Below are 27,405 nucleotides of genomic sequence, written 5' to 3'. Positions count from 1 at the left end.
CGGTTCTTGGCAAAAAACATTTTTTGTTAATAACAAAGGGGAAACGTGATTTTCAAACAACAGGCTTGGTGCGAGCATTGGCCTCCTCCTGCTTGAATAAAGGCCAGCTGTGACTCGGAAAACAATTCGTGCAATGAAGATACATTCTGTGTGTGCGCACGCATGTTCCTCATTATTCGGGGAGTGGTGGTACGATGGTTTGCGCACTGCACGACGAACTCGGCGACTCGTTCGATTCCCGCTTGTGACCAACGCTAGTGATGAATATCTGAACCAGGTCCTGGACCTTTCCCAGGTTGACTCGGCCTCAAATGAGTACGTGGTGTGGTGTGTGAACATCACAAATTTGGCTGGGCGTGGTGCTGGCAATACACCACCTCGTGTGCCGTGTTGGCCTTCATAGGTGCTTGCTATAACAGCACTTGTGCCAATAGACTATACGGGGGATCTTTGTCTTGGGTTTGTTCCTAATTATGAAATATGATTCTTACTGCAGTGCCGAAATGTGTTTTTCAGTAATCCGAAAGTTAATGTTTCCACGGTCAAACGAGTGACGGGAAACTCTTCTCTCCTGATTTCAGGGCTCCCACGATCACGAGAGAAGAACACAATTTAGAAAAACGTGGAAATCGGTTGTCATTTTGACGCCTTAATAAATGACCCAGATTTTAGTTGTCCAAAAACTAATTTCTCATTGTTTTGTCACCTGTCATAACCTTCACATGTCAGCGCTTTCGCGCAATTCTACCAAGTTAGACATTTATCTGCATCTTACTATTAAGAAATACATTGCCGTCTGCACATAACCATGATTTCTCTGGAGACCTCTTATATGAATTTCACCAAGCAGTCACTCTGGTTAAATAAAATAAATTGAATTGGCTAATTCTGAAATGATGACTGATGGATGGCGTTATGAGTGCAGCGCTCGGGCAGAAGGTTGCGGGTTCAGATCCTGGCCAGGGCTTTAACTCAACCCACCGTTGCTCAAGAGGACGATAAAATGACCACCGCTCACGAGTGCTGCGTCAGCGCTCGTGTGTGTGTGTGGTGATTAAGGGTACGCTTCAAAAACCTCAACTTTTAAACCTCGTCCGGAGAACGTGGCTGGCCCTGGTGGACAGAAGGTTGTGTGGGTGTTGTTTTATAAAAAAAAAGGAACGTTGCGACGTGTGACGCCAGGACCCGCACGCCCCTGTAAAGCCACAGATAGAAATCGTGATTTCCTACGCCATGGTCGCTTTTAACATGCGCGCGAATCATCGAGGCGCGAGAGCAGACCCCCGGAATAAAGAAATGGAAAAATAAATCCCATCGCCGAGAAAGGTGCACCGTAGTGATAAGGCGGCGGGGCTTTAGCTGTTGGCTGTGTCATTGTGCACATTAATGTCAAATCGTTCACTCTGGCTGTGCTGTGTTTTCAAAAGAAAAAAAATTACACAAGAAAATGTTCCTTGCGGGCTGTCCTCGAATGACCTTGGCTTTTGTGTGTGTGTGTGCGCGCGCGAGCGTGCGTGTGCGCACGGAGCAAAATTACGATGCTCTGGCTCGTTGCGGATTATGCATTTCTCTGGCAGCGCATTGTATGTAGTATCATCGCGCGTCGACTTCTGTGCAACTCCTAACACGGCTGACAAAATTGTTTTGATTTTACCGGAACGTTTATTTGGTGAATGCACAGCACGCGGTATTTTTTTTTTGCCGTTTCCCGCTCTGGATTCTTAGGATTCTGTAGCTAATTCCTAAGGTTCCGCCGAGTTTGGCGACGCTACCATTTGGGTTTCATCGGGTTCACAAGACACGCCATTAAATTTGCATTCTGCAGTGACTTTGGCTCAAGTGGTGCTCGCCGCTGTGTGGGGCAGAAATCCTCGGTCACCTTGAAAGGGATCCTCGAGGTGAAGATTAAGGATACCCTAAAACCGTGGGCCATTGTCCAACAAAAAGCTTTTATCGTTCTGTAAAGAGATCCAAACTGGCTATACCTTTCAGTTTTGTCGGGTAACCTGCGACGATTGCCACCCATTTGAGTACCGAGGTATAGAGTTGTCAACATATTTAGTTATTGAACCGTAACATAAACACGTGGAACTTGGTGTGTGCAGTGTTGTAAATGCAATCAGGAGGGGAGAGCGCTGTGAATTGGCTTGGTGGGTGTGAAGTTTGAAGGAGGGTAGATTGCTGATTCAGCAGCAGCCGCCAAACGGCAAGACCTAATGCCACACGGTTAGCTGATGAAACCGTCACAGTTGTTCATAGCGGCGAGGGGTCAACTTTTAACAATTGGAACTTCGAAAGACGGATGGTGGATTTATGCAGAAGGGTTCTTGAAGGACATGTTGACTGCAGAGCACAGGTAAGATCACCCAAAGCCAGATGGAGGTGGTGACGAGGCTTTTTACGATTTTCTTAAGAGCAGATTTTAGCGGTCGAGTGTCGGGTCTCCCATCAATCGAGGGATCTGGAAAAAGGAAGGAGGTGATGGCGAGATGTGGCAGCATCACTGGCATTCAGTGCAATGACCTTTTCATGTTCATGTCGAATTCACCTTCCCCGGCGTATTTCCCCACGTGAGATCTCCATGCTACTTTAACGTCTTCTCGTCCCCGTCGTTGTTTTAACCCTGCAGATTGCTGGCGCAAAAAGCGATGCACGGCAGCTGCACTGAATCGGTCGCCCTCCCGAGCCCGGACCCTCCCCTGGACCTGTCGTTCACGGCCGTCCCCCTCGACTCCTCCGTCCAATCGGAGCGCTCCGCCTCGCGCGACGGCCTACCGCATGAAGGCGCCGCTGCCGCCGCGTCCAATCGCGCGATGGCGGCCGCTCTCCCCTCGCCAGTCGACGGCGGTCAGGAGAAACGGCGCGACGCCACCGCCTCCATCTCCGCCGTGGAGGAGATGGAGCTGCAGTGCGACGACGACGCCGGCGGTGGTGCCCAGAACGGAGGAGTGGTGTACGACGCCGACGACATTGAGGTAGGCGTGACGCGGTTACGACGGTTGTGCCGGCGATGCGAGAGCGCCTTCAGCCTCGGTGCCATCGTGCAGGTCGTGGGGTTATTTGAACCGTGCTTTACCATGCTGGACAGTGTACGAGTGGGTGGGCGGGTACGTAAAGGCGAGGGACATAGATATGGCAGCGTAGAAGTACAGCACAACGATGGATCTTGGTGCACTGCTCACAGGTGGCCACCACGTGGCCCCTGCGGCATTCGGCCTAACACAATTCCTGGGCGGCTTCTCTCGTTGTAAGGCAGCGTTCGCGACGTAGCGACGCGTTTCAGGTCCCTGTTTGAAAATGCTTAAAACATATTATTTGGTGATGCTGCTGCTGCTTTGGCAGTGGTGCACAAGCACGGTTAATAAACAGTATCTCAACACGTTTGTCAATAACACTGCGGCCTTTAAAATAAAAAGTATACAGTGGGCGAAGACTGCCGGAGGAAGTGCTGTTAGTGAGCAGTGCCTGTGATGGCTGGCACGCACGCGAGGGGGTGGGTGTCCAGCACCATGCCCGGCCGTGGCTGGAAATCGAACCCATAATGTCGGCTTCTTATCATGGTGTATTGCGCCACCGTGCATTCACTTTAGCACTGAATTGCAATCCTTTGCCTTGATAAAATACGCAAAAAAATTATAACCTAGTTTATAGTCCGTTTTTAATTGAGACTTTTGCATTCTTTGTGGACCAAGCGGCGGTACGAGGAAGTTGTCATCAGCAGGTGCAGATGTAGAGATGTGAAGTGCACGCAACTCGGAGTCATTGCGAAACCAGATGGGCACGCCGTATTCCTCTGCGTCCTGTTGGCTCGCGCTCTGCTCTGTGCTCCACTCTGGAATCCGCTCCGCATTTCGCTCCATCCTGTTGACTCTCGCTCCGCTCCGTACTCCGCTCCGCATTCTCGGTTTCCCCTCCCCCCCCTGAGAGCATTGCCGAGTGTGTGGCATCGCCCGCTGACAGAGCAGCAAGAGATGTAAAATGTTCATGACTCATTAAACCATTGTAACCCCCTGCCCCCAAGTAAACTAAACTTATACTAAACTGTTTTTTATTTTAACCAGGTAAGACCCACTGAGCTATACAGCTCATTTTCAGAAGTGGTCTGGCCACAAATGATAGCTCTACAAAATGACTTCATCACGTGAAAATTTATAGCAGCCAAATATTCTAAATGCATGTGTCTAAATGTGGAGGGAAGACCCGGTAGACCCGGATAAAGATGCACGTGACCACAGGGAGAACGTGCAAACTCCTAACATACGGGCGTCAGGGTCATGATCGAACCCACTACCTCCTGTATAAGTGAGGTGACCATTTGATAAAAATTCTTACGTGGCTCTATGTGAGGCTCACAATTCACCTGATTTGGTAGCCTTGCTGTGTCCGGAAGGCAACACTGGATTTTATTTCTCGATAAACGATCGATTCTCGGAGAGCAACGAGGCTCGGAAGAGTTGTGCAAAGTTCATTCACGATGCGATGAGAAATCGACCGTGGACAAGAAACATTGTTTGCGATTCATATTCTTGGTTCTTTCGGTAAAGTCACATAGAAGGGAAAGAATATGAATCCCTGCAGTCACGAAAGCTTTAAATCGAAATTGTTTGCGATTGTTTGTCATGTGCACTATTCGCACATTTGGGCGCGGGTATTAAGTAATAGAATCCAAATTTAGAAATTGTACGAATTCACCGACATCTTATGGTGAGTATCGTTGACGTACCGTGGAGTATGCAATTCGATTTGGCTGCAGGGTCCCAGTTTTAGAAGCCCTCCCGAGTTCAAATGTTCTGGTCACGGCCAACTCAATACTTCATTGTCATCATCAATCATGGTCTGGGACTTAACCTTGCGTAGCCCCTGTCTAAACATGGTAGAGGCTTACAAGTTAAACATTCTATTTGTTTGCTATTCAGTGGCGGGGGACAAGAACTAAAATCACTTAACTTGTATGATGCTACCAGTTACAAACATTTTGTGAGAGGCTGCAGGTGGTCACTTCCAAAAGATTGCGAATCAAAGATCAACGCAGCCGATCATTCTACTTTGGTCAATAAAATGAATAGGTCGTTGTGGGAAATCGACGTTGTTGGTCCTGTGCAAGGTCTGGTCTCTTGTTGGCATGTTCACTACCATGTATGTGTCTTGGAACTTCTTTCGCACCTTACGTAGCCAACCTTGTTGATCGAAGGTGCCGGTGGATTATAACTCTTAACCTTCCCACTGTGACCCCGAGTGCTCTTGTGCAGAGTCGCCCGCCTGACTCTCACTCTCATCCCCCCCACTCGTTGCCAGCTCGGTGTGGTCCGTTGTGCCGGAGTTGACGCCGCCACCCCCCCCCCCCGTAAACATCCTTCGCCGCCTCTCTTCCCGTTTCTCCTTGTGCTGCCACGCGCGCAGGACCAGCAGCCACACTCCGGCGCGCCGACTCCCTTCGACAATCCCTTCAGCGCCCCCTCGTTCCCGCAACTGTCACCCGCCTACTGCTCCGTCATCCACCACCCGCTCGCTCCCAGCGGCTCCGGATCGCCCGGTTCGCTCGGCGACGAGAGCCCCCGCGGCCTCGCCCACGAGCGCCCCGCCGAGGACGCCGCGCCGCCGGAGCACCCCACCCGGTCGCTCATCTACCCCGAACAGATGTTCCGCTCGTCGAGGGCGACCTTCGAGTACGTCAACGGCGACCTGTCCGCACAGTCCTCAGAACTGTCCGACCGCGGCTCGCCCGACGTGCAGCTCATTTCCGCCACGGGCGAGCGGCCGCGCGCCTTGGATTACTCGTCGCCCGCGGACATGTCGTCGCGCCAGCCGGGCGCAGGCGCGTCGTACCTACCGCCGGCGTACTGCCAGAGCGCGCCCTACTTCACCTACGGCTCGTACTTCGATGGCATGGGCGGTAGTGGCGGGAGCAACAACAGCGGCCCTCTGAACCTGTCGTACCCAGGGCACGGAGCCGAGTCGGGACTCTCGCCTGCGATCGCGGGCAGCTCCGGAGCGCCGGCGATTTCGACGAACGGTAACGCGTACAGCTCCAGCTCGGGGTTTGACGTGATGGGCCAGCTGGGATTTGGCTGCGGCGGTGACATGGCGGCCCAGTCGAGCTACCTGAGACAGAACGCCATGGGCGGCGGCTGCCACATGCAGTCGACGGCGAATGCGGACCCGCTAGGCCTCGACGATTTGGAAGACATCGACTTGGACGGGCTGCAGGAATTCCTGCAAGAAGGGACGTTTGGACAGGTAAGCTGCGGCGGGGAGGGAGGGGGGGGGGCATGCACACCGGGAGAACCGGAGTTTGCTCGTTTGCTTACAGACGATGGTTTGACCAGGAACAGCGATGGCGGTGGTCAATCAACGTCAATGGATCGTTTCCTGTGTTTGGTGTTCATGCCCTTCTTATAGTTGAAAGGCTAAGGAGCTGCGTTTCAGAGATAGGTAGTCTGCCAGTAAGGGGTTATCTGTGTTGTTGGTTTACCATATTAAATTTTTTTAGACCGAGTCACCAGTACAAATCGGCGATCTCATTTTTTTATATCACGGGACGTAAACGGCACGTATTTCTGGTTAACCCTTTACCTTTCCGAGACGTCTGCAAGTTGCAGGGTGGGGGGGGGTATCCCGTTCACCACTGAATCTCAGAACGCACAATTTTATGGAGATAGGTGTAGCGCTGTTGTTTTTAAAGACATTACTCACCGCAGAGAACTGTACCGACACGACCGCACTCTACGCTAGCTGACGCCAAACTGTGCCACATGCCCACCCCCGCATGGCTTTGTGCGAGCCTCGGGTACATCTTCCGACCTGAAGACGTATCGATATAGAAAAACAGATGACTTACACGAACGTCATCGGAATGTGAAAAAGGTTAATGCACCCCGCATTATTAACCAGGGCGGCCGCCGGACTTGAACCGTGAACCTCTGCACTCCGGCTCAGCCAGGTCACCGCGCCCTCACGCGTGTGTATTAGCAACCGGCCCGACGGCTCCCTTTCTTGAGCCGCATGACACCGTGAAGTGAACACAGTCGGTGCAATCGCCACGAGCAGCCGGCGAGTGCTCACCTCCGCTCGCGTCCTCGAGTCGATCGGTGAAGGTCCACGTTTCCCGTGGACAGGGTCAGTCTCTCCACGTTCGGCAACCACTTCACAGCTCCCACAAAGCGGTGGACCGGTTAAACGGTTATACGGTTATAATAACAGTCGTGTTTTTTTGTTAGTTCATTGTCCTTCCCCCCCCCCCACCTCCGATTAGCACGGTTGTCTACGGACGATGTGAAATCAGTTCAACATACGTATATGTTGACTTGAAAAAACTACTCTGTAGAGAATTTAGACAAACGGCAGCGCAAAGTGTATTTATAGAGCGCCATCTAAATGGTCTACATGTGACCGCATCTCCAGACGCTCTACATGAACAGTGGGCAGTGTTTGTTTTGTGGAGAGAAGGAAGCCGAGAGAGACGGTCTCGGGCAGAGGGGAGGGAGGGAGCTCTTGTGCCTGGACTTGAATGCCATTTGAAGCTGTGTGACTCGCATTGTGCTCCGAGTGTGAAACTGGTTGTGTCGGCCAGGCCGGTTTGTGCACTTGCCGCACAATCACAAGGGTCACGAGTTCAAACCCCATCAGTCAAATCAGTACCATTTTGCGCGCATTCATGCGTGGGCATGAAGAGACATGGCTTCTGCTATTGGAATGTGGAATTTTTTACTCTTTCCTCAGTGCCCCCTAACAGAGATGAGGCCCAGCTCTCTCGCTCTCATAAGCAGGACGACGTAACGACGACTCGTAAGAGTCCCAATCTGTAAACTTTCTGGTGCGTCATAACACTAATGTATCATTAAACACATTATAGCCCTTTGGCAATACACTGCTGGATGAAGGCCTCCCTATGCCGTGTCATTCACGGGGGCTGTTTGAACATCAACACGCTGGTCAGTGTGTCCTTGGTGGTTAAGGTGGGATATCCCAGGAGTGGCTCGGATATCACTCGCCACTGATATTAGCCGCTGCCAGATTTTTAGCCCGGTGTGCTCACTGCTTCACCCCAAACACTAATATAATCGTGCTAAATAAATAGAATGATGTAATACTCTTAGTTTTTTCGGTAAAGTCACGTAAGTAAAAAATGAAATTAAAATTAATAAAAATATTAAGTAAAAAATGAAATTAAAATTAATAAAAATATTTATTTTAATTTCATTTTTTACTTACGTGACTTTACCGAAAAAGCTAAGAGTATGAATCCTTGCAGTCACGAAAGCTTCAAATCTAGAATGAAGAATGATGTAAGTTTGTTTGAAATTGTAGCTGACTTTATAGCGATTGGATTATCAACTGTTTGCAGCCATTGCTACAATGCCACAGTCGTCATATACAACGGGGGTGATAAGTCAGAAGAGGGCCCTGTGAGCGCCGACCTTGCCGGGCGCGTGTCAACTGTGGAACAGCTGCTAGATCTGGTGGAAGGAAGTGACGTCGACCTGTGGCGGCATCATTGGCATGGGTCGTTGTGACCTCTTGGCCTTTGATAAATGTTCACGTGACCTCTTGGTCAAAGTGGTTTCCTCGTTCCAATGAGAAATGGGGCGGTGCCGCTTTGTGGTGATAATTCCATGTTGCCATGCCGGACTATATCTTACGCCGAGAGAAACAAACGCTTTAACACTCCACAAGCCTAGCTTTGCCAGTGTGTTCATTCGGCAGTCTTACCAAAGTGTTTCCTTTCTGCACAACGTGAATCTGAATTATGACGCGCGTATATTCTTGTTAGTTTAAAGAGCTTGTAAAAAACACGAGTGCGTCATGCAGCTTCTAAGTTTGCATTCGCCGAAATTACAAAAACGGCGAAAATCCTTTGGAGCCTTGCTCACGTTCATACGCGGCTGTTTGTTTCTCCGTGTGTATATTTCTTGTTATTCCCGTTGCCTTCCTTACATGGCTCTTGATTTTTGGTCACAAGGGGACCTTGTTTTCCACAATAGAGGTTATTTTTCTTGGGTTAGATCGCGCAAATATAGTCTCGTCGTAAAACCCACCACCACCACCACCACCTGACGCAGCCAATTAGTAATGTTCGTCGCATGAAACAAAACATTGCCAACTCGTTACTAGTTGGGCGCACGGGTGTGTTGGTGAGTGAACCCACCCAACGCATTTACGATGTGTTGGGTGTCTTTACAAGGGCACCTCGTTTGTGTTGGGGCAAATAGGGCAGCAGAGGCCGTGCGAGTTGATGTGCGACAGCCGGTGCAGGGGGCACGTGGAGCCACTTTTTTACACGGAAGCATTGGCTTTGTTTTGAGGGTAAAACATTTGTGACTCCTCAAGTTTGGTGATGGAGCAAAAGAAAGAAAACCGGAGCCGTTCTCGCCGTGATGTCACGGCGCGTGGGTCAATGTCCTTTTCGTATCCGGCGGTCCCTCGGTTAACGATGTTAATTGGTTCCTCGAAAACCATCGTTAGTTTAAATGATCGTTTGTCGAATATAGGAAATCCGATCGGGAGTTTACCTTTTTCACCCCAAAAAACATAGTTCATAATATTTAGTTTATAATATTCAAGCACGCAATTTGAATAAATAAACGTGATAAGAACGTATTGAAGCATTCATATGAATAGAGACATGGATAAATAATGAATACATTGAGCATAAATAGGTGCATAAATAGTGTAAAATAAAATTCTTACCCGAGGCAAAGAAGATGGATGCCTCAAGGGGTTGATGGAGAAGTTGGGGTGGGAGAAAAATGTTTTCCTCCATAAGCAACGCAACATCAGTCCCTCGCCCGTCCAGGATGTCACCTGTTCACGCTCTCACCTGATTTCAGGCTCTCACCTGGTACAAGCTCTCACCTGTTGAGGTTGTTCAGGCTAGGGTACGAAGGAATGTGATCACTGTCTTTGCACTTTCGAGTTCTCGATGGGACATCATGTCCGATTCGTGAAATATGCGCGCGTTATAAATTGAATAGTGGGTGGTGGCATGGACTAGAGAAACAAGTTATTCCGAAGGTAGAAAGCCTTATTTATGCAGGGGTAATAATAATTATATCGCTCCTGAAGGGATGATGGGTTGATTAAGTAGTCCGCAACCACCCCACTTAATGTTTTATTTAATTTTCCGCGCGTGGTTTTTGTCTTCCCCTCATTGAAATGATATTTCGCTCATGCTCCTGGCATTGCGGCGACATTACGTTAAGCTCCGTTTGGAACTCTCGCAGTCAGCAGTGATCATGGGATCATGGGCCCTCCCGGTACCAAAATATGAGAATAAGTTTTCCCCTTTTTCTGGCAACAAAACAGGTGTTAAGATGTTAAAACGCCAAACAAAGACAATGCATATATTATCAGAGTATGTTTTTTGTTTGCATTCTGTCCACAAGTATTGTGGTTAATGCAGACATGATTCATTATAAAAGGTTTCAGTTTTTGTGTTTGAACATCTTAACAGAGCTGTTTTGTTGCCAGAAAAAGGGGAAAACCTATTCTCAGTCAGCAGTGAATCGCCTCGTGGCAGCGAACTCCACCTGAGGATGTCATGTCAGCTACTTCTGGAGACGTTCCAATAAGGCCTTTATTCCATACTGGTCGGTGAACCTTGGAAGAAAATATGCCCTGCGTGAGAGTGTTTGTGTTCGTTGGCTGGCAATCAGATGGAAGATTTAGCACGGTAGGCTTGTTGACATTGTTCTCACGGGCCTTTGAACAAATTACCGGAATGCGCCCGTTCTTGTCAGATCTATCCAGCTAAGCAGAGTTGAGTCTGGATATTTTAACACGTAGGCTTTCGCGACCAATATCATCCATAAAGAGGTATTTTGGGTTAGATCGCGTGAGTGTTTGGATGTGCGACCACCCTGCGTGTAATACAGATGTTGTAGGCAGCTGCAGGACTACGTTGTGAGTGGCAGATGGTGGCGCAGCAGTAATCTATCGTTGTACTGCATTTCCGTGCTCCCGTGTCGACGAGTGGCCTGCATTTACCAACCCGCGCTAACCAGCGTGGTGAAGTATGGCCAATTAACCCTACCCACCCCCCGGAGCCTACACGGCGTGGCCAGTCCCTCATCTAGCAGTGGATCGACAAAACGGGCTGTGATTGTTCATATGTTACAAGACCGTCGAGTTAAGAGTGATGCAATGCTGTAATACGGTAAAATCGGACGTGCGACCAAATCACCTATCGGCTCTCAAGCCACGATCGGCCATAATTGGAAGAAAATAGGCGTGGCGTTGCCCGTACTGGGCATGTCTTTGCCCGTGTTTGGTCTCGTAGAAACGGAGATCAGAATACCATTGGTTTGTATGCACACAGTCACAGAATCGAGGTTTAAGCGTTTAAGATTCCGGTTAACCACTGCATTTTGGCAAGCGATCCATGGATCGAGTAATCCCATTGGTTAGTACCGTGTCACGTGAAACGCCCGCTCTTTGTGATTTGGGTACTACTATCTGATCGGTGATTTTGTCACGGTCCGATCTTTATCGTACAACGGCGCTGTCAATTCTTCCCACAGACTGCCCCTTCGCGGCAGGGCAGGGGGGACGAGTGCCTGGTCCTGGGTCTTGTGTGCTGATTTGCACATCCCCCCCCCCTCCGTCTTTCTCTCTGCCGTTGGTGAGGAGAGATGATCGATTAGATAGTTGTGTCCCCCCCCCCCCTGTTTGTTGTTGATTCCTCCCCTCCCCCTCTGGTTCACCTTTGAATACAAATCATGACGCTTGGCCGATCACGAGCTCTTGACTTGGGGGGGTGGGGCAACCGGCGGTCTCGATGTGGCGGTGGCGGAAAATTATTTATTTGTTTAAAAATGCGGGTGCCTGTTGCGTGGGAGGTGAACTGTATTTGGGGCCGGTGATGTCACACGTGAAGGGGGATTTCCAAAAACTTTGCGGGTCTTTAAATTTTGACTCTTTGTGCCAGTTTCAATTTGACTGGCATGGGCCGTGCTACTCGTATATAAGTCCGCACCCTTAGTGTAAGCGTATCGATCGTTGTAATTTACAGTCATCGCACTGATGGACGAAGACGCTCTCCCCCAGGCTGTCGGTCGTAGGGTTTTTTAAAGCATCCTTCACCATAATGGTCCGTGTGTGGGTGGTTGAAGGCTGGTGGGCGATAGGTACCCACGACCGGTTCCGAGATGTCACTCGCTGCCAATGTTAGCCGCGACCGGGGATTCAACTTGGGGATTAGTCTGAGACAGCCAAGTGTAAGCCCTGGCGTGACTCATAATGTGTTTGCCTGATAGCCAGGTCTACAACATTCGGGGACACCTGCGTTAAAATACGTCATGACCGCTGCCGGTCTGACCAATCGGCTGATCGAACTCGCATTGTATCTCACCGCACGAAGGTGCCGATGTTATTTTATCAATATGCGTGACATTGATGCGCATCGGAGTGATATAAATTAAAACTAAAAACGAAAACTATTTAAATTTTACCAGGTTAGGCCTACTGATCTAGTTAGCTCTTTTTCAGAAGCGACCTTGCCACAAATGGTAGCCCAACGAAATGGCTTACCACGTGGGACATTTCTAGCAGCCAAATACTCTAAACGCTTTTCTAAATGTGTAGGGAATAATCCATTCGACCACAGGGAGAACATGCAAACTCAGACTATGCAGGCATCAGGGTCTGGGATCCAACCCAAGCCCTCCTGCATACTAGGCGAAGCAGACAACATCTTGCCACTGCGGTGGTGGCACCCCCCTCCCCTGCCCTATGACATCTGAGTTGGTTTTCGTGTCGTGACCAACATCAGCGAAGAGCGAGAACAATCCAGGGCACCACGAGGCGAGAGAGAAAACACGCAAACTCGAAATATACAATAGGCGTCAGGGATCGCGATCGAACCCACGACGACCCCCTGTATACCAGGCGAGGTAGCGAACATCGCTCGGCACCGAGGGGTGTGGCGCGTGACTTGCTTTGTCGTGTTCACCCCACGCCTGTTGACCCATCAAACAAGCCCAAATGTGTTCCGTGTTGAACGAGGATCGTCACGTGGTGTGCGTGTTCTCCGGCTGTAAAGGGGGGCTATAAGGGGGGGGGGGGGGACGGTGACTTAACGATCCTCCCCAGGACGTGCTGCTGATTGAGCTCTTGCTCCCCCCGTTACTCTACTTTCGGTTTGCTCGGAGGCAAAGGTTGCATATTTTCACGGTTGAATCATCTCGTGAAGAGGGGGGGGGGTGATGGGGGGGGGGTACGTTACTCTGTGTTGACGATTGTTTCCGCGTTACACCGTTTGCGGATTCCTAACAAACGATTCACTGATTGGATGAGTCAAAGTATCTTCGACACGTGGAAAAATGACCTGTTCTTCATGGAACATCACGCTCGGACGTTACTCCGGCCGTGTTAAGGCCGCGTTGAGCTCGGCAGCTCTTTTAGGATGACCTGGCCACAGCCCAAGCACCCTCGGAGTCGTGGGGGAGGGGATGTGCAAACTAAACGGAGCACGAATTGTTTGCGGCGAAACCCACGGGCCAGAACTTACAGGAAACAGGATTAAATGGTAAACGGTGCTGAAATACGTCAAGGGTCATTGACCGAAACGTCGCCTGTTTTATAGTTTGTCTTCTAAGGCCACGGTGTTATTTCCTGTACTTGCGGTTAGCTCGGTTGGCTACGTATGGCGCGAAAGACGTTCGGCATGCACACATTGACGCATGTGAGTTTTTTGTTTATTGTGCTTTGTGCACCGCTGCCAGCACAGAGATGACCAAATAATTTGAATTTATCAAAAAGTACAGAATGGTTATTTTTGCGTACTGTTTTTTTTAAAATAAATGACGTCTTAAGATAGGAGGGAGCTTTTCTAACTCTGTCACGGGCGCTTTTGCAGCATGGAAAATCAACAGGAAGGAAATAAGTAAGGGATTGCTGATTAATTAATATATTTGGTAATCTTTGGGTTTGCAGGTGCGCGCGGTTCTTAGAAACGAGAATCATTGTGGCCATGACGCCACCGTCTGCTTTCGTCCGGGAAATCTCGCTTCGAGACCCCGAGGTTCGAGTTGCTACCGCACGAGGCTCGCAGTGCGATTCCCTCTCCCACCACTTGCTGAACAACAGCAACCGCTTAAGTCCCGCTGAAGTGCTGCTGCTACTGCGCGTTTGTATGTATGCTGCGAACAATCCCAAGTGCGTAATTTGTGGTCGATTTTTTTTTTTCAAATGTGGTCGATGACGCCAACACACGCAAGTGGGCCTACTCTTGCGACCTACGCCAGGGAGATTTTAAACGTCAGCTGTGAGGCAGACCGGCATGTAGTGTCACGGTCAATACACGCTCGGTAATAATCGGGGCGGCCTAACGGATTCGAACCGTGAACCTGCGCGACAAGTGGCGGACACGCTACCACTGGGCCACGTCACGCTGGGCCATGTATGTTGTATGTTGAACGTCTTTTCGCACACCGTACGTAGCCACTAACTGTGCTACTCGGAGGTGTGGGATTGAATAATAAAGTGACTGATGAATAATAATAATAATCTCAAGTTGCAATGCTCCCGCACCGTACTCGCTCGCTCTCCAAGAGAGGGACCGACTCGGAGTCACGAGGAAATGCAGACGAGCGGGAAGGCAGGGAGGCGCGGAAGACATTGCAGGCGGCCCTCTCACACGTTCATAAAAAAACAGCACGTTGAGTCGAATCGCGCTGCATGAAGCCCATTTTCTCATTGACCTGTATGTCACGAGCGGGGGGTGCGTCACCGAAGAAACGTTAGCGATCATTCCATGATTTTATCCCTGGATTTTTCAAAATATGTCTAAATGCAATACTTAAGAATAATATTAACATTACAAAAATTACTTAATAAGGAGTTTAATAACAAGTAATACAACTTAAGATTAAAAAGATTACTACTTGCAATATTACTAAATAAGGAGTAATTTCAGGGCTTCTTAAACGCTTCCTTGGGCTGCTTGCAGCTGCACTCGTGACGCAAGCAAAGGGGGCAGATTCACAACGATGGCAGTGCACAGCCTGCCACGCTGGGCACTGCCAATAACACGGTGGTTGTGGTGGTGACGACGCCATCAGAAAAATATTGATTTCAACTTAATTTTTTTTTACCATGGATTTAGTTTTTATGTTTGGGTTTTTTTTCTTGAGCGCGTAACTGTGAAACGCATCACGTTTAAGTGTGAAGTATGTCCCGAAAAAAAATGAATCGCTTAACTGTGAATTTGCGCTGGGGGGTGGGTGGGGGTTTCGTTGTGCGAGGGATGCCAACGTTCTTCTAGCCTCTGTTGACAGGACGTTAACAGTGCTGTTGATAACAATTGATTGCTTTGCAAAGACCCCCTTGCGAATAAGGCCACGTGGTACATTGTCTCCAGGTCCTATTGTCTTCGCAGGTCGTGTTTTCCCTTCTCGTGGACGAATAAACCTATTAAATATTTACCACTAATTGACTTTGAAAGCTAAATTGAGACAAGGAGTCTCTTAAGATGAGTGCCTCGGGTCGGCATGTGGCAGCAATGCACGTGCAGGTTAGGTCTCAACACACAGGGCTGAGAGGTCAGCAAAGAGGTCGACAAGAGATGTTCAATTGATCCTTGGCAATAAGCAGCAGATTGTCAAAGCAGACACGACGGTTGCTGTAGTACAGTAACTTAAGTGGAGCGTTGCGTGGTAAATCATATGACCTTTAGTAAGACAGAATAAGGAAGTATTAAACAATAAATACGATTGACAAGCGGATTATTTTATTTCTCGGCTGTCCTCGTACCTTGTTGGAAAACCACAAGCAAACATGGCAGTCATTTTTTCCGTGGGATTACCAGGTGACTAGGGGTTACCAGGTGACTCGGGGGGGGGGGGGGGAGTCTAATTCTGAGTGAGGGCACCGAGTCGGTACTGCCGAGGGTCTGGGTTTGAGTCCGCGTCTTGCCTGCCTTCTCCGTAGCGCTGCCCGCTTGCGTCACGTGGAGCACACGGGTAGCCCGGGACGAGTGGTAGGTGGGTGGGGTGGGGTCCTGGCTGACATTTCAATATTTTTGCTTGTAAACAAGTTCCTACTTTATAAATGATAATCGTAATAAAAAAAACATTCAATGTGTTTGTTGTGGGAAATATCAATAACATGCCAACACTAGCGGCCTCAAGGTTGGGTCGCCATTGACCCCCTCCTCTGCCCTCGATTCACCATGGGTCGGGTGGTCCCCTGGCTCCTTGGCATAGGCCCAGGGCAGGGATTACATTTTCTCAAGTTGATTGTTTGTACCGTTTCGTTGTAGCTTCTCCCGAGTGCTTTGGTAGACTCGTTATCAAAACTAGCGTTCTGGTGTGACTGGCGGGGGCAGTCCGGCCATAGGATGACCACCGTTGACTTCTCACAGATTTGTACTCATTTTATCAATCTGCAGAGGGATAAATAAATCCCAATAGGGATATTAACTAACAGTCTTTGATGTTTGTGTGTATAAACATGAATATACATGGAGGAGGCTTGTGAGCGATGCTACTGGACAGTTCGAAGCAGTCGCCCTCCAATAACAACAGAGGGCAGAGGAGTGTCGCTCGCAATAACGATCGGAGCGCCGGGCAGCTAAAATGCAGCGTTGTCGCAATAGGGGACACAGCTGGTGCATCGGCCAGTCGTCTCCGTTGGTCAACCCATGGCACCTGGGTCTGTCCCGTGACCTCCTCTGTCAGCAGCGAGCCTTCGACACTTCACGTGGCCTCAAAGTGCAACTGGCCTGTTACAGGCGCCGTAGTGACGTCACCGCCACTTAGTGACTGTTGTTGTTGTTGTGGTATAAATATCAGAATCAGCGGGTCCAGTCTGCCAACCATTACACCACAGCGACGTTTGATGGCGCGGCATTTAAAACAATGGACGCATTTATTAAATCCGCCCGGCCCCTGTCCACCCAATGGTACAGCAATGGACATTCGAAGTCCCACGAAGTCATTTGCAAAGAGTGCCATTGTGTCCACCCGCTTCATGCTACAAAATTAGCCAATTAAGGAAAATTACCCGCACACAACTCGATGGGAATATTCATCAGACAATGCGGTGCGAGTAAAGCATGTGACTCATAGCGTGCACGATTGTGTATTGTGTGAGGAAGGCATTCGTTTTGCTTTGTGTGTCAGTGTATTTTGTGTTATTAAGGCATCCATTTCACATTGTGTATTAGTGTATTAGTATCAATGTGCCCTGAGGTTCACAATGCGCTCAATGCTAGCCGTTCAATGCAGCCCCTGTAAACCCTCAATTCCAATGTCACGTGCAACTGCGTGGTTGCTGCTGCTGTACGTATGTATATACGTTGAACTTCTTTCGCACCATACATAGCCAACTGTGCTCATCGGAGGTGTGGGATAGACGGTGCGTGGTGACCCTGTGGGTGGACAATGAGGAGTGTGATGTGACTCCGCTATGTGTGCCCACAGCTGTCTCATGGAGCCCTGGACCCTGCGCTCTTCATGTCGCAGCCTCCGCCCTCTCTGGACTCCGTGTCGGTTCGTCAAACAGACGACCTCATCTCAGACCAGGTGGGTCTTGCCCCCGTGTGTGTGTGAAACGGTAGCGTTAAGGGGTTAGCCCATTGCGCTGCGAACACGGCGACCCCAGTTTGATTCCTGCCAGCGGTGGTGCTGACCACCCACCCCCCCTCATGCGCCGTGCCGGTCTTCATAAGTGCTCGCTCACAGCACTCGGCCCCAACAGTCTGTTAGATTCTATACGGGGGGAATGTTTGTCCTTGTGTGCGCGAGTACGTGGTTGTGTATGGCTGGGAGTGTGATTAGTGCACTGCTGTGAGATCCCCGGCAGCCTGGACGTGTTTCTTTGTCATGGACAGCATTCGTGGCAAGTGATATTCAAGCATGACCTGGGATTCCTTTGGGTTTACTCAACCCGAAATGAGCACCTTGTGCAACATCTGAACATCAGCACAAAGGAAGACAAAGGGGGTTTGGTGCTGACCACATGAAGCCGGCCTTGTATGGTCACCTACCCCATCGTGTACCGTGCTGGCCTCAATAGGTGCTCACCAACAGCACTCATCCCTTTGGGCTAGAATGCTAACTAAGGGTCTAATGAAATAAAGAACCGGATTTGTCATGTGCAATGTAACTGTGTTTTGTGACGTCATTTTGTTTCTTCTAGCAGGCTTTCGCTAACAGCTCTGCGTACCAAGGATATGGCTCAAGTCAGCTCCAAACGTCATTTCAAGCTTCTCAAGATATGTTCCCCCAGCCTTTACCACTGGTACGTCCATAGCTCACTCACTCAGTACGTCATTGCTCGCTCGCTCTGTTCGTCAGCAAAATAACCCCCCCCCCTCTGACACAGAGTCACCCCAAGGTTGACTCAGATCCTATAAACGTCCCGTGAACAATGACGGTAACATCCTCTGTGAGACAATGCCTAAGTTACACTGTGGGTGCTTTGTCACGGCGTCTGTGCCTCTGGTCCGGTGGCCTGGAATGTGCCCCGCCTCGGCAGATAGACATGGACACAGACATTTGATTGAAGCTGGAAGGAACTCAATAAGGTTGTGGAATTTCGATTTAAAGCTTTCGTAACTGCAGGGATTCATCTTCTTGGTTCTTTCGGTAAAGTCACGTAGAATGGAAATTATAAAATAATAAAAATAAAACATAATAAAATAATTCTCACGACGTTTCGGCCACAACGCAAGTAGCCGTCCTCAGGTGGAGAACAGGTCTGTGACTTTACCGAAAGAACCAAGAAGAAGGTTGTGGAAGCTCTCATTCACAGATGTTCAAACGAAAATAAACTAGAGCTTACCAGGTAAGGGGTCGTCCATAAATGACGTCACGCACCTGGGGGGGGGGGGGTGTCAGACATTTGTGACTATGTGTGACGAGGGGGGGTGGTGTTGAGAAATGTGACGTCACATCAAAATGCGCAACTTTTAAATAAATATAGACAACACGTTCTACTTAATTAAATAGACTTTTTAATAAATGTTTTCTCTGACTACATCAGAGTGCAGCACCACATTAAATACACACTACAGAGTTTTGTGACGTCATATTTGAGGGGGGGGGGGTCTGACTTTTTGTGACGCCGTGTGCCGAAGGAGGGGGAGTCAAAAATCGTCCAAAATCTCGTGACGTCATTTATGGACGGGCCCCTAAGGTCCCACTGAGCTATGTAGCTCTTTTTCAAAAGCGACCTGGCCACAGATGATAGCTCAACGAAGCGGCTTTTCGCGCGGACATTTATAGCAGGCAAAAATACCCCAAACGCATGTTTCGAAATGTGGAGGAAAAACTGGAGGAAAAATCCACTTCACCACGGGGAGAATGTATAAACTCAAAATATGCAGCAGGCGTCAAGGGTCGGGATTGAACTCATGACCTCCTGTATACCAGGCGAGGTAGTTAACATCTCCTAGCCACCGTGGTGCCCCAAGCCTGGGTTGGAAATGGCGAAAAATTTGAGGAAGTTGCATCGCTAGGTAAATGAAACACTCGTACATGCACTCGACCACCAAACAACAAATAACACAAATAGTCAAATATACAAAGAAAGGGTCGATTAGACCCCGATATTCAGAGTTGCCATTCGCAATTACAAGTCACAGTTGCAATTGTGACTGAGAGTTAACATCAATAACAATGGTAGAAGGTTGTTAGTCTTGTGCGCAGTCCATAGGCTTGTAATCGCCAACACGCTGTTCCGGCTTCGGCTCGTCCACACAACATCACGGTTGCACGCCGGGTCCAAGCAAGAACTTACCTGCTGGACTACAGTGACAGAACAGCGAATGTGGGCCCATGTCCTTGACCCAAGCACTTTCAATGGGGTTGATTTGCCCATCGACCATTGGCATATCATCTGTAATTTTTGCCTGCCATACTCTTACTGTGGTGGCAAGCGTCCATCGAGGGCACTATTCAAACCTCCATCGCCTGTTCTTGGCTCGCTGGTGAAGGTTGCAAGAGAAAATGTCATTGTCACTTGCAACTGGGGTTGGCATCGTCACCACTCCTCCTGATGCCGAGGGGAAATGGGTTAGTTTTAGGACTGTGGCTCATGCAGCTGCAATGGCTGCATTGGGTACCACGGTTTTGACTTTCCCAAAGGACCCCCTGGCTGACGGAGGAGGTGTTCCGGCCAGCTGACAGAAAGCGTGCAGTAACAAAGAAAACAGTCAAGGATAATATCACATCAGACTGGCATTTTCACGGGAGCAATGTAATTCTTATCCACAGTAAAACCATTCATTTGCTTGGCACAACAATCTCATCTGAGCTGTCAGTTACTAAACTGGCAAAGGAGGCATCGAAGAAGCTTGGATTTGTGTGCCGTGGCAAAGCCTTCGTATTTAACTCCGAACAGTTGTTACGGCTGCTTAAACAGAGCACAGGTTCAGCCCAAGTTGTAATCCTGCTGCTGTTACATCTGTGGTGGAGCACCCAGATTCTAGCCGACTGTATCACTGGATAGCGTTCAGTGTGAAGCAGCAGTGGGGAGGCAATTGATGATCCAGCACTGACTCACTCCAGCCACGAGCTCACCGGCGGTCAATCACCTCCTTATCACTCTTCTATCGCTACTACGACTACTACGATAGTATATGTTCCAGAGAACTTCACTCATTGATTCCTCCACACATGCTGAGATCTGTGAAACATTTGTTTTTTTCTCCATCCACAGTGTTCAACAAACCAAACTGCAGGTCACAACAACACTCGCCCACTCACCCACCCACTCGCCACACTGAAGGTCACAACAACATCCCCACTCATAGCGCAGTGAGCTAACCACTGTACACGACCACAAAGACAAGATCCCCCATAAAAGCTTAACAGGCTGTAGGGGCAAGTGCCGTTAGCAAGCACCTATGAAAAGGCTAGCACGGTACGTGAGGGTGTGGGTGGCCAGTACCACGCCCGACCGCCTTTGTCTCCCCAATGGCGATGTTTACACACCACACCGGGTACTCATTTGAGGTTGAGTCGACCTAGGAGAGGCCCAGGACCGGTTCGGATAATCGTCACTGGCGTTAACCGTAAGCGGGAATCGAACTTGGGGAGCCGGGTTCGTAGCGCCAGCTCGCTGACCGCTCCACCACCGCTCCCCGCACGCTCGCACACATGCCGTGCGCATAGCACCACACGCACAGCAATCGCACTCGTACAGTGTGTACCCCCCCCCTCCCTGTCGTGTCGTTATAACGGGGTGCCTGGAGCTGTGGTTGGGCGGGGGATGGTCTGGGGATGTCATGTGAATCAGAGCCGGCAGTGTGTGCTGCCCGTGTTGTGTTTCCGGCCGACGTTGGCGGTGGGGAGTGTGCGGCGTGCGTGTTGCAGGCGGCGGAGTGGGGGGGGCGGTCGTGGTGTGGAGGGCGTGGTTCTCCCGTTCGTGAACTGTCCAGCTTTGTTCTTGGCCCCGATCCTGCCGGTGTTTGTGGCCGGGATTTCTGAGAAGCCGGCGTTCGTCACGTTTACTCGGAAACGGCACCCCGCGGACGCCGCATTCCGCGTTGCGTTGGCGGCTCGGGGATTCGATGTGCCAGAGCAGAAATCTTCACCACCTAAGATCCCAAAACGCTTGGATATTGCAATTTATATCTGCGTAGCATCTAAATACTGCCGTGAACTCCAGACGCTCCAGAGCAAAAATAATTTGCTGCATGAACACAAATGAGTCTTTAAGTCTTGACGTGAACTGGGGCGGAGACTCAACTGCAAATGTAAGAGAATTCCAGGCAATTAGTAGCAGATGTTGAGAAGGTAACGCCGGGTTGACTCTGGCCTCTGTGGGAAGGAGGCCTCTGTTTTCTGGAGCGGAGAGGTAACGAGCCCGGAGAGTCAAGTGAAATGAGAGAGGGAGAGGGAGGCAGGGGCAAGACCTCCTAGAATCTTAAAAAAACACAATCGCCTGGGTTATTGCGTAATTCAGCGTTGTTGACCGCATCTCAACGTAATTTTAGTTTGTGACCGCTGAAGCTGTGCCACCCCGGGTGTGGTACCGACGAGTGAGATCCCTCGCGCGCCCTGTTTCAAACACCGCTCCCGGCTTGCTCGCCCCCCGCGGATCATCGGCACGAAGCGATCGAAACGACGGCCGTCTCCCTCATTTTGGACAGCAGTGGGGGCCCTTTGAGCTTCGTAGCCGCTGAGAAAAGTAAAATCTCTTTCCTGATACGCGGAAAACGTTGATGTTTGTGGTGGAGGTGATGAGCTCTTACCCCCCTCCCCCCTTCTTTGATCAGTTGAGCAGAGAGGCGATTTAACTTTTTGAAGAGGAAAAAAAAAGAATTGTTGTCTTAACAATATGGGTAACGGAATATTTTAAGGAAACACCTCGGTCCTCCTCACTGCACTCGTAGATGTAGTGTTTCAGGAATATCATCTGAACTGGCCCATTATGAGCCTCCGTGTACACCTGACACCACCTCATTGCAAAAAAAACGGGACTACGCCTGCTGTTTATTTTAAATCTGAACGAGCATTACACCAGCTATTTCCAGTTCTGTGCTCTATCAAATGCCAGGCGGTTATGATAATAGAACTGTGGCCGCTAACGGTGGACGTGTAGCCACCCCCAGCAGGGGCGGCGGCTCTCCATCGGGCCTGCAGCGACGCGAACGCGGAGCAGTGGGTGAAATCCTTCACGGCTTCAATTCCTTTTTGGGTTGAATTCCTTGAATTGTTTATTTGAATTACCGAGAGGGTTTTCGGAGAAATTGCACCGACACGTGCTTCACATTAATACAAGAAAAAAAATAACCGCGACGGCGAAAGTGAAATGGCAATACAGAGCCGTGTCTCGCTGCACGCAACGAGCAGTCGGTTAAATCCCGCACCTCCGATTGGCACGGTTGGCTACGTACGGCGCGAAAGAAGTTCAGCGTACGTGCAAATCATACAGTCGGTCAGCGCTGCTTTGGTGTGGCGTCAGCGGTGGAAACTCTGCAGTCCGACGGAGGGGAGCCAGTCGCGCTCCAATCGGATTTGCGAGAAACCGAACAAAGGATGAACGCCGTTGCGTTTGCGTGTGTGTTGTTAAACGCGTATGTGTAATTTTTTGTTGTTAGGTGGTGGAAAAGGAGGAAGAGGTGGAGGAGGATGACGCTGACGGGGAGGATCTGGGCCACGCGGCGACGTACGCTGATTACACGCCGGCCAAACGTACGCAAGGAATCGCTGCGAGCGGCGCTGTTTACAGTTTTGCGGGATTTGTGTGTTTGTTTTGGCTTTTGTTTCCCAGTTATAATTGGATCGTACAATTGGAACTGTCACAAGACGGGGTAACTTCCGTTTGGAGTGGCGAGATGTTGATTACCTCGCCTGGTATGCAGGAGGTCGCCAGTTCGATCCCGACCCTGTGACGACTGCTGTATATTTGGAGTTTCTGTCTCTCTCTCCCCCGTGGTCGCGTGTATTTTTTGTGGCCGGGATTTCTACGTGACTTTACTGAAAGACCCAAAGAATATGAATTCCTGCAGTCACAAAAGCTTTAAGTCAAGGTTTTATTTACTTCAGCAGGCTGGGCCCAATGAGTTGCTATTTCATAGACATCCTGTGACGGTACAGATGTTACACAGTACAGATCTTACTTAAAGTCATTGTTGCATAGGTTGCGATATCAAACGGCAGGTATCAAGTACATAATAAGGATAATATAATCGGTTATTTATCCTGGAAAGCCACCCAGAGTCCAAGTATTATTTTTTCACGAGGGTCCTGCATTGGGTTTTTATCTTGGATGTTTTCAGCCAATTTACGATGAGCGTTTAAAGGTGTGGGAGGAAACCTGAGTAGCCGGAGATAATCCACGCACGCATGAACGCGCGCACGCACTCACGCACTCACGCCTGCCAAGAAACACGCTGGGCTGGGTTCAGAGATCAAACAGTGGCCGATGGAAACCAGAACGCAGGTTGGGACCTGTCATCACGGCCTCACTAGTATGTAGTCACATGGCAAGAAAGCCGGCAGTTTTGGTCCTCAGAGCTGTGATATAGCCTGATTAGACTATTTTTTTGTGTGTGCAGTCATCGATGACCAGGCTCAGACCTTTAGGTCGATGTACTTGTGGGGGCCCAACTTAGTTGAACACGTAGGCTTTCGAAACGTCGTACTCAAATCGTGAATGTCGTGGGTGTACTCTCCAATACACCAGTGTGCTGAGCGAGTAACTAATTGACGCATTTTTTTACGTGACGAACCTTCCTAATTGGCTGTGTCGGGCGGTGGCGGGTAACGACACACTTATATTCACGTGATCTCGCCCAAAAAAACTTTATTATGGATCCAGTTTAATCACGGGTCGATGAAAATAGATTCAAAATCTCAGGGATTTCCAACTTCACAATTGAGCACCGTGAGATAGGGAAACACCCAGTCGTAGGCCTCGATCCTAGACTATCTGTGCTGCTGCTGTTGCCGGAGAGGGCGATCCAAACCCAGGAGCTCGGCAGTGATAGAATTACCCCTTTGATCGAGAGAGACACTTGAACGCCGGGTTTGAACCAGGCAGGGCATTATGAACCCCCCTGAGAGAGGGAGAGAGAGACGCACACATCAACACCCAAAACCAGCAGCGGCGTTGACTCGGTTTCATGACACGGCGAGTTGATTCACAGTAATTCTAGATTTGAAGCTTTCGTGACTGCAAGGATTCATTCTCTTAGTTATTTCGGTAAAGTCACGTAGGTAAAAAATGAAATTAAAATTAATAAAAATAAAATAAAAATCACGACGTTTCGGAGGCAACACAAGTTTCCTTCATCAGGTGGGACCGTCACAGCCAGATTTGCTGCATCAAGAGACTTGTGTTGCCTCCGAAACGTCGTGATTTTTATTTTATTTTTATTCATTTTTTACCTACGTGACTTTACCGAAAGAACTATGAGTTTGATTCACCGTCTCTCGACACGGAGACGTGAAGGCTCGTGAGTGGACATCTCTCCGCAGCTGAGCACCGCTCTCGTCTCTCTCCAGTGTCCATCGGGCGCAACCACCCGGACCGCGTGGTGGAGACGAGCACGTTGTCCAGCGTGCCGCTCCCCGACATCACCTACCACCTGCACATGCCCGACTACGCCATCTCCAGCGGCAAGCTCTCCGCCCTGCAGCTCGAGGCCATTACCTACTCCTGCCAGGTACCACTCCACCTCCCCTCCACCCCCTCTCCACTTCTCCTCCTCCCCTCCACCTCTCCACCTCCCCTCCACTCACTCTCTGGTCAACCCTCACGGGCTTCTGTGCCTACTCTGAGCCCCCGTCTCCTCCGCCACGTCTGTTTCTCTGCTTCGCCCCTGCGATGCCACGCAGGTGACGTGTCCGTCCGCGTGTCCCTGTCTGTGCGTTGTTTTCAGCGGCATGAGAGCGTCCTTCCCAATGGGCAGCGTGCGGGCTTCCTGATCGGAGACGGAGCCGGAGTTGGTAAAGGCCGCACCGTCGCTGGAATCATCCTGGAAAACTACTGCTGCGGGCGGAAGAAAGCGCTGTGGTGCGTGCAACAACGACAGCTGCCATTCGCCACTAAGTGGTGGTGATGTTACCAAAGCTGCTGTGCCAGGCCAGGTGCACTTTGAGGCTTCAAAGTGCACCTGGGGTGCACACGCACACACACGCGTGTGTGTGCGCAGCCTCGCACATTCACGAGCTCGTGTGCTCACACACACTCGCAAACTTGTGACTACATGCTAACACACTAGTAAACAAGACGAAGATCCCCCGTATAGCATTAACAGACTGTTGGGGCAAGTGCTGTTCACGAACATGTATGAAGGCTGGCATGGCACACGAGGGGGTGGGTGGCCAGCACCACGCCCGGCCGCCTTTGTCTCCCTAGTGGCGATGTTTATATACCGCACCAGGTACTCGTTTGATGCGGAGTCCACCTTGCGGAGGCCCAGGACCGGTTCAGATAATCCATCATTTGTGTTGGCCATGAGCGGGAATCAAACTCTTGATTGCCGGGTTCATATTACCGCGTGCTAACCACTGCACCACCGCTCCCCCCCCACAACACACTCGTACACACCAACGCACGCGCGGACCCACTCCAGATCAACGCACTCGTTAGCCATACGCCTCCAAACGCTCGCCAAGTCATCGCCGTCGGTTCTACCAGAGGGGAGGGAGTTACGGGATCGGCCCCCGCATTGTGCGTGCAGGTTCAGCGTCTCCAACGACCTCAAGTACGACGCCGAGAGAGATCTGAACGACATCGGAGCTCGAAGCATCCCCGTGCACAGCCTCAACAAGGTGCGTCGTGACCACCGCGCACTCGGCCCTCCCGCCCCGCGTGTGGTTCGCGTCGTCCGACGTTTCGAGCCACGCCTCGGGAGATTCTTCGGGGAAAACCCAATTAAGTTGCCGCGACAGACCGAAGAAACGCCCCGAGTGAAACGTCGGACATCTGCTGTGGCGCGGAAAGGCCCGAAAATACTTGGGAGAGCTATGCGGGATAATCGCGACAAACCTGTGCAGAAGTGTGGCACGGTGACGAGTAACCGAAATTTAGTTTTAGTGATTTTCTTACCTTTCCTATAGTTTTCACTTCAATTGTTGTTTTGCTAATGCTTGTTGCTGTAACTTAGATTATTTACATTATTTGGCCACTATAAATTTCCACGCAATAAGCCACTTCGTTGAGCTATCAATTTTTCGCCAGGTGACTTCTGAGAAAGAAGCTAATAGCTCAGTTTTACCTTTCCTATACTTTGCACTCCTATCGTGTTTTGTACTGTCTGTTGTAACATTCTGACCCACCCCTTATAGCTCGTCGGATTCCTCCAGTATAAATATATATTTGGATTCTGATTAAGAGGGCCTGTGACTAGTTCACCCCGAATTTGCCCGATCGGTTCGTATCCCAGAAGCTCGGCAGGATTAACGCTGAGGGGCAGCTGTGGTTGGCAGTGCAGTAAAACGGCATTGTCATTTAATACTTCTATTCTTCTGCATTGGTGTTTCCCGGTGCTTCACCAAACCTAACTGAGCACTGTGGCGAAGTATGGTTAAACCATCTTGATGACCGTCACGGTATGGGAGAGTCTTTCATCCAGCCGTGGATTGACAAAGGGCTAAATACGACAAAAAAACCCCACACAAGTGAAACTGCCAGTTTTAAGTGTCCTTATCGATGTGACGCTACAGACCTTGTGTCATAGGAGGCTGAACGAGCGTCTTTACGCCGCGCCAGTACGTTTTTTTTTCCCGACCGTTGACGGCCTCCTCCTCCTCCTCGCTGCACAGATTAAGTACGGCAGCACGGATCGGCGGATGCGGGAGGGCGTCCTCTTCGCCACGTACTCGGCGCTCATCGGCGAGAGCTTCGCTACGGGCACCATGCGCACGCGCATCAAGCAGGTGCTGGACTGGTGCGGGCCCGAGTTCGACGGAGTCGTATCCTCTTTGCCGCTGAGGTCCCGTCGCGCGACTT

General features: G+C 50.1%; 1 protein-coding gene across 5 annotated transcripts in view; it reads left to right on the top strand.

The window, feature by feature from the left end:
• The window catches only part of LOC144947683 (protein strawberry notch homolog 1-like), a 117,225-nt gene that overhangs the window by 49,066 nt on the left and 40,754 nt on the right, over nt 1–27,405 (top strand). For 4 of the 5 annotated variants that reach the window (XM_078876959.1, XM_078876958.1, XM_078876960.1 and 1 more), the window contains exons 4-12: nt 2,630–2,975; nt 5,401–6,237; nt 17,418–17,519; nt 18,136–18,237; nt 23,045–23,138; nt 24,954–25,114; nt 25,331–25,464; nt 26,135–26,225; nt 27,219–27,368. In XM_078876959.1, the coding sequence (XP_078733085.1) occupies nt 2,630–2,975; nt 5,401–6,237; nt 17,418–17,519; nt 18,136–18,237; nt 23,045–23,138; nt 24,954–25,114; nt 25,331–25,464; nt 26,135–26,225; nt 27,219–27,368 (2,017 nt within the window). The remainder of the gene's footprint in view (nt 1–2,629; nt 2,976–5,400; nt 6,238–17,417; nt 17,520–18,135; nt 18,238–23,044; nt 23,139–24,953; nt 25,115–25,330; nt 25,465–26,134; nt 26,226–27,218; nt 27,369–27,405) is intronic. The other variant, XM_078876957.1, reaches the window with a different exon arrangement.

This window comes from Lampetra fluviatilis, chromosome 46, assembly GCF_964198595.1.
Source record: "Lampetra fluviatilis chromosome 46, kcLamFluv1.1, whole genome shotgun sequence".
NCBI classification, from domain to species: Eukaryota; Metazoa; Chordata; class Hyperoartia; order Petromyzontiformes; family Petromyzontidae; genus Lampetra; species Lampetra fluviatilis.
This window is presented reverse-complemented; position numbering and strand designations above follow the sequence as displayed.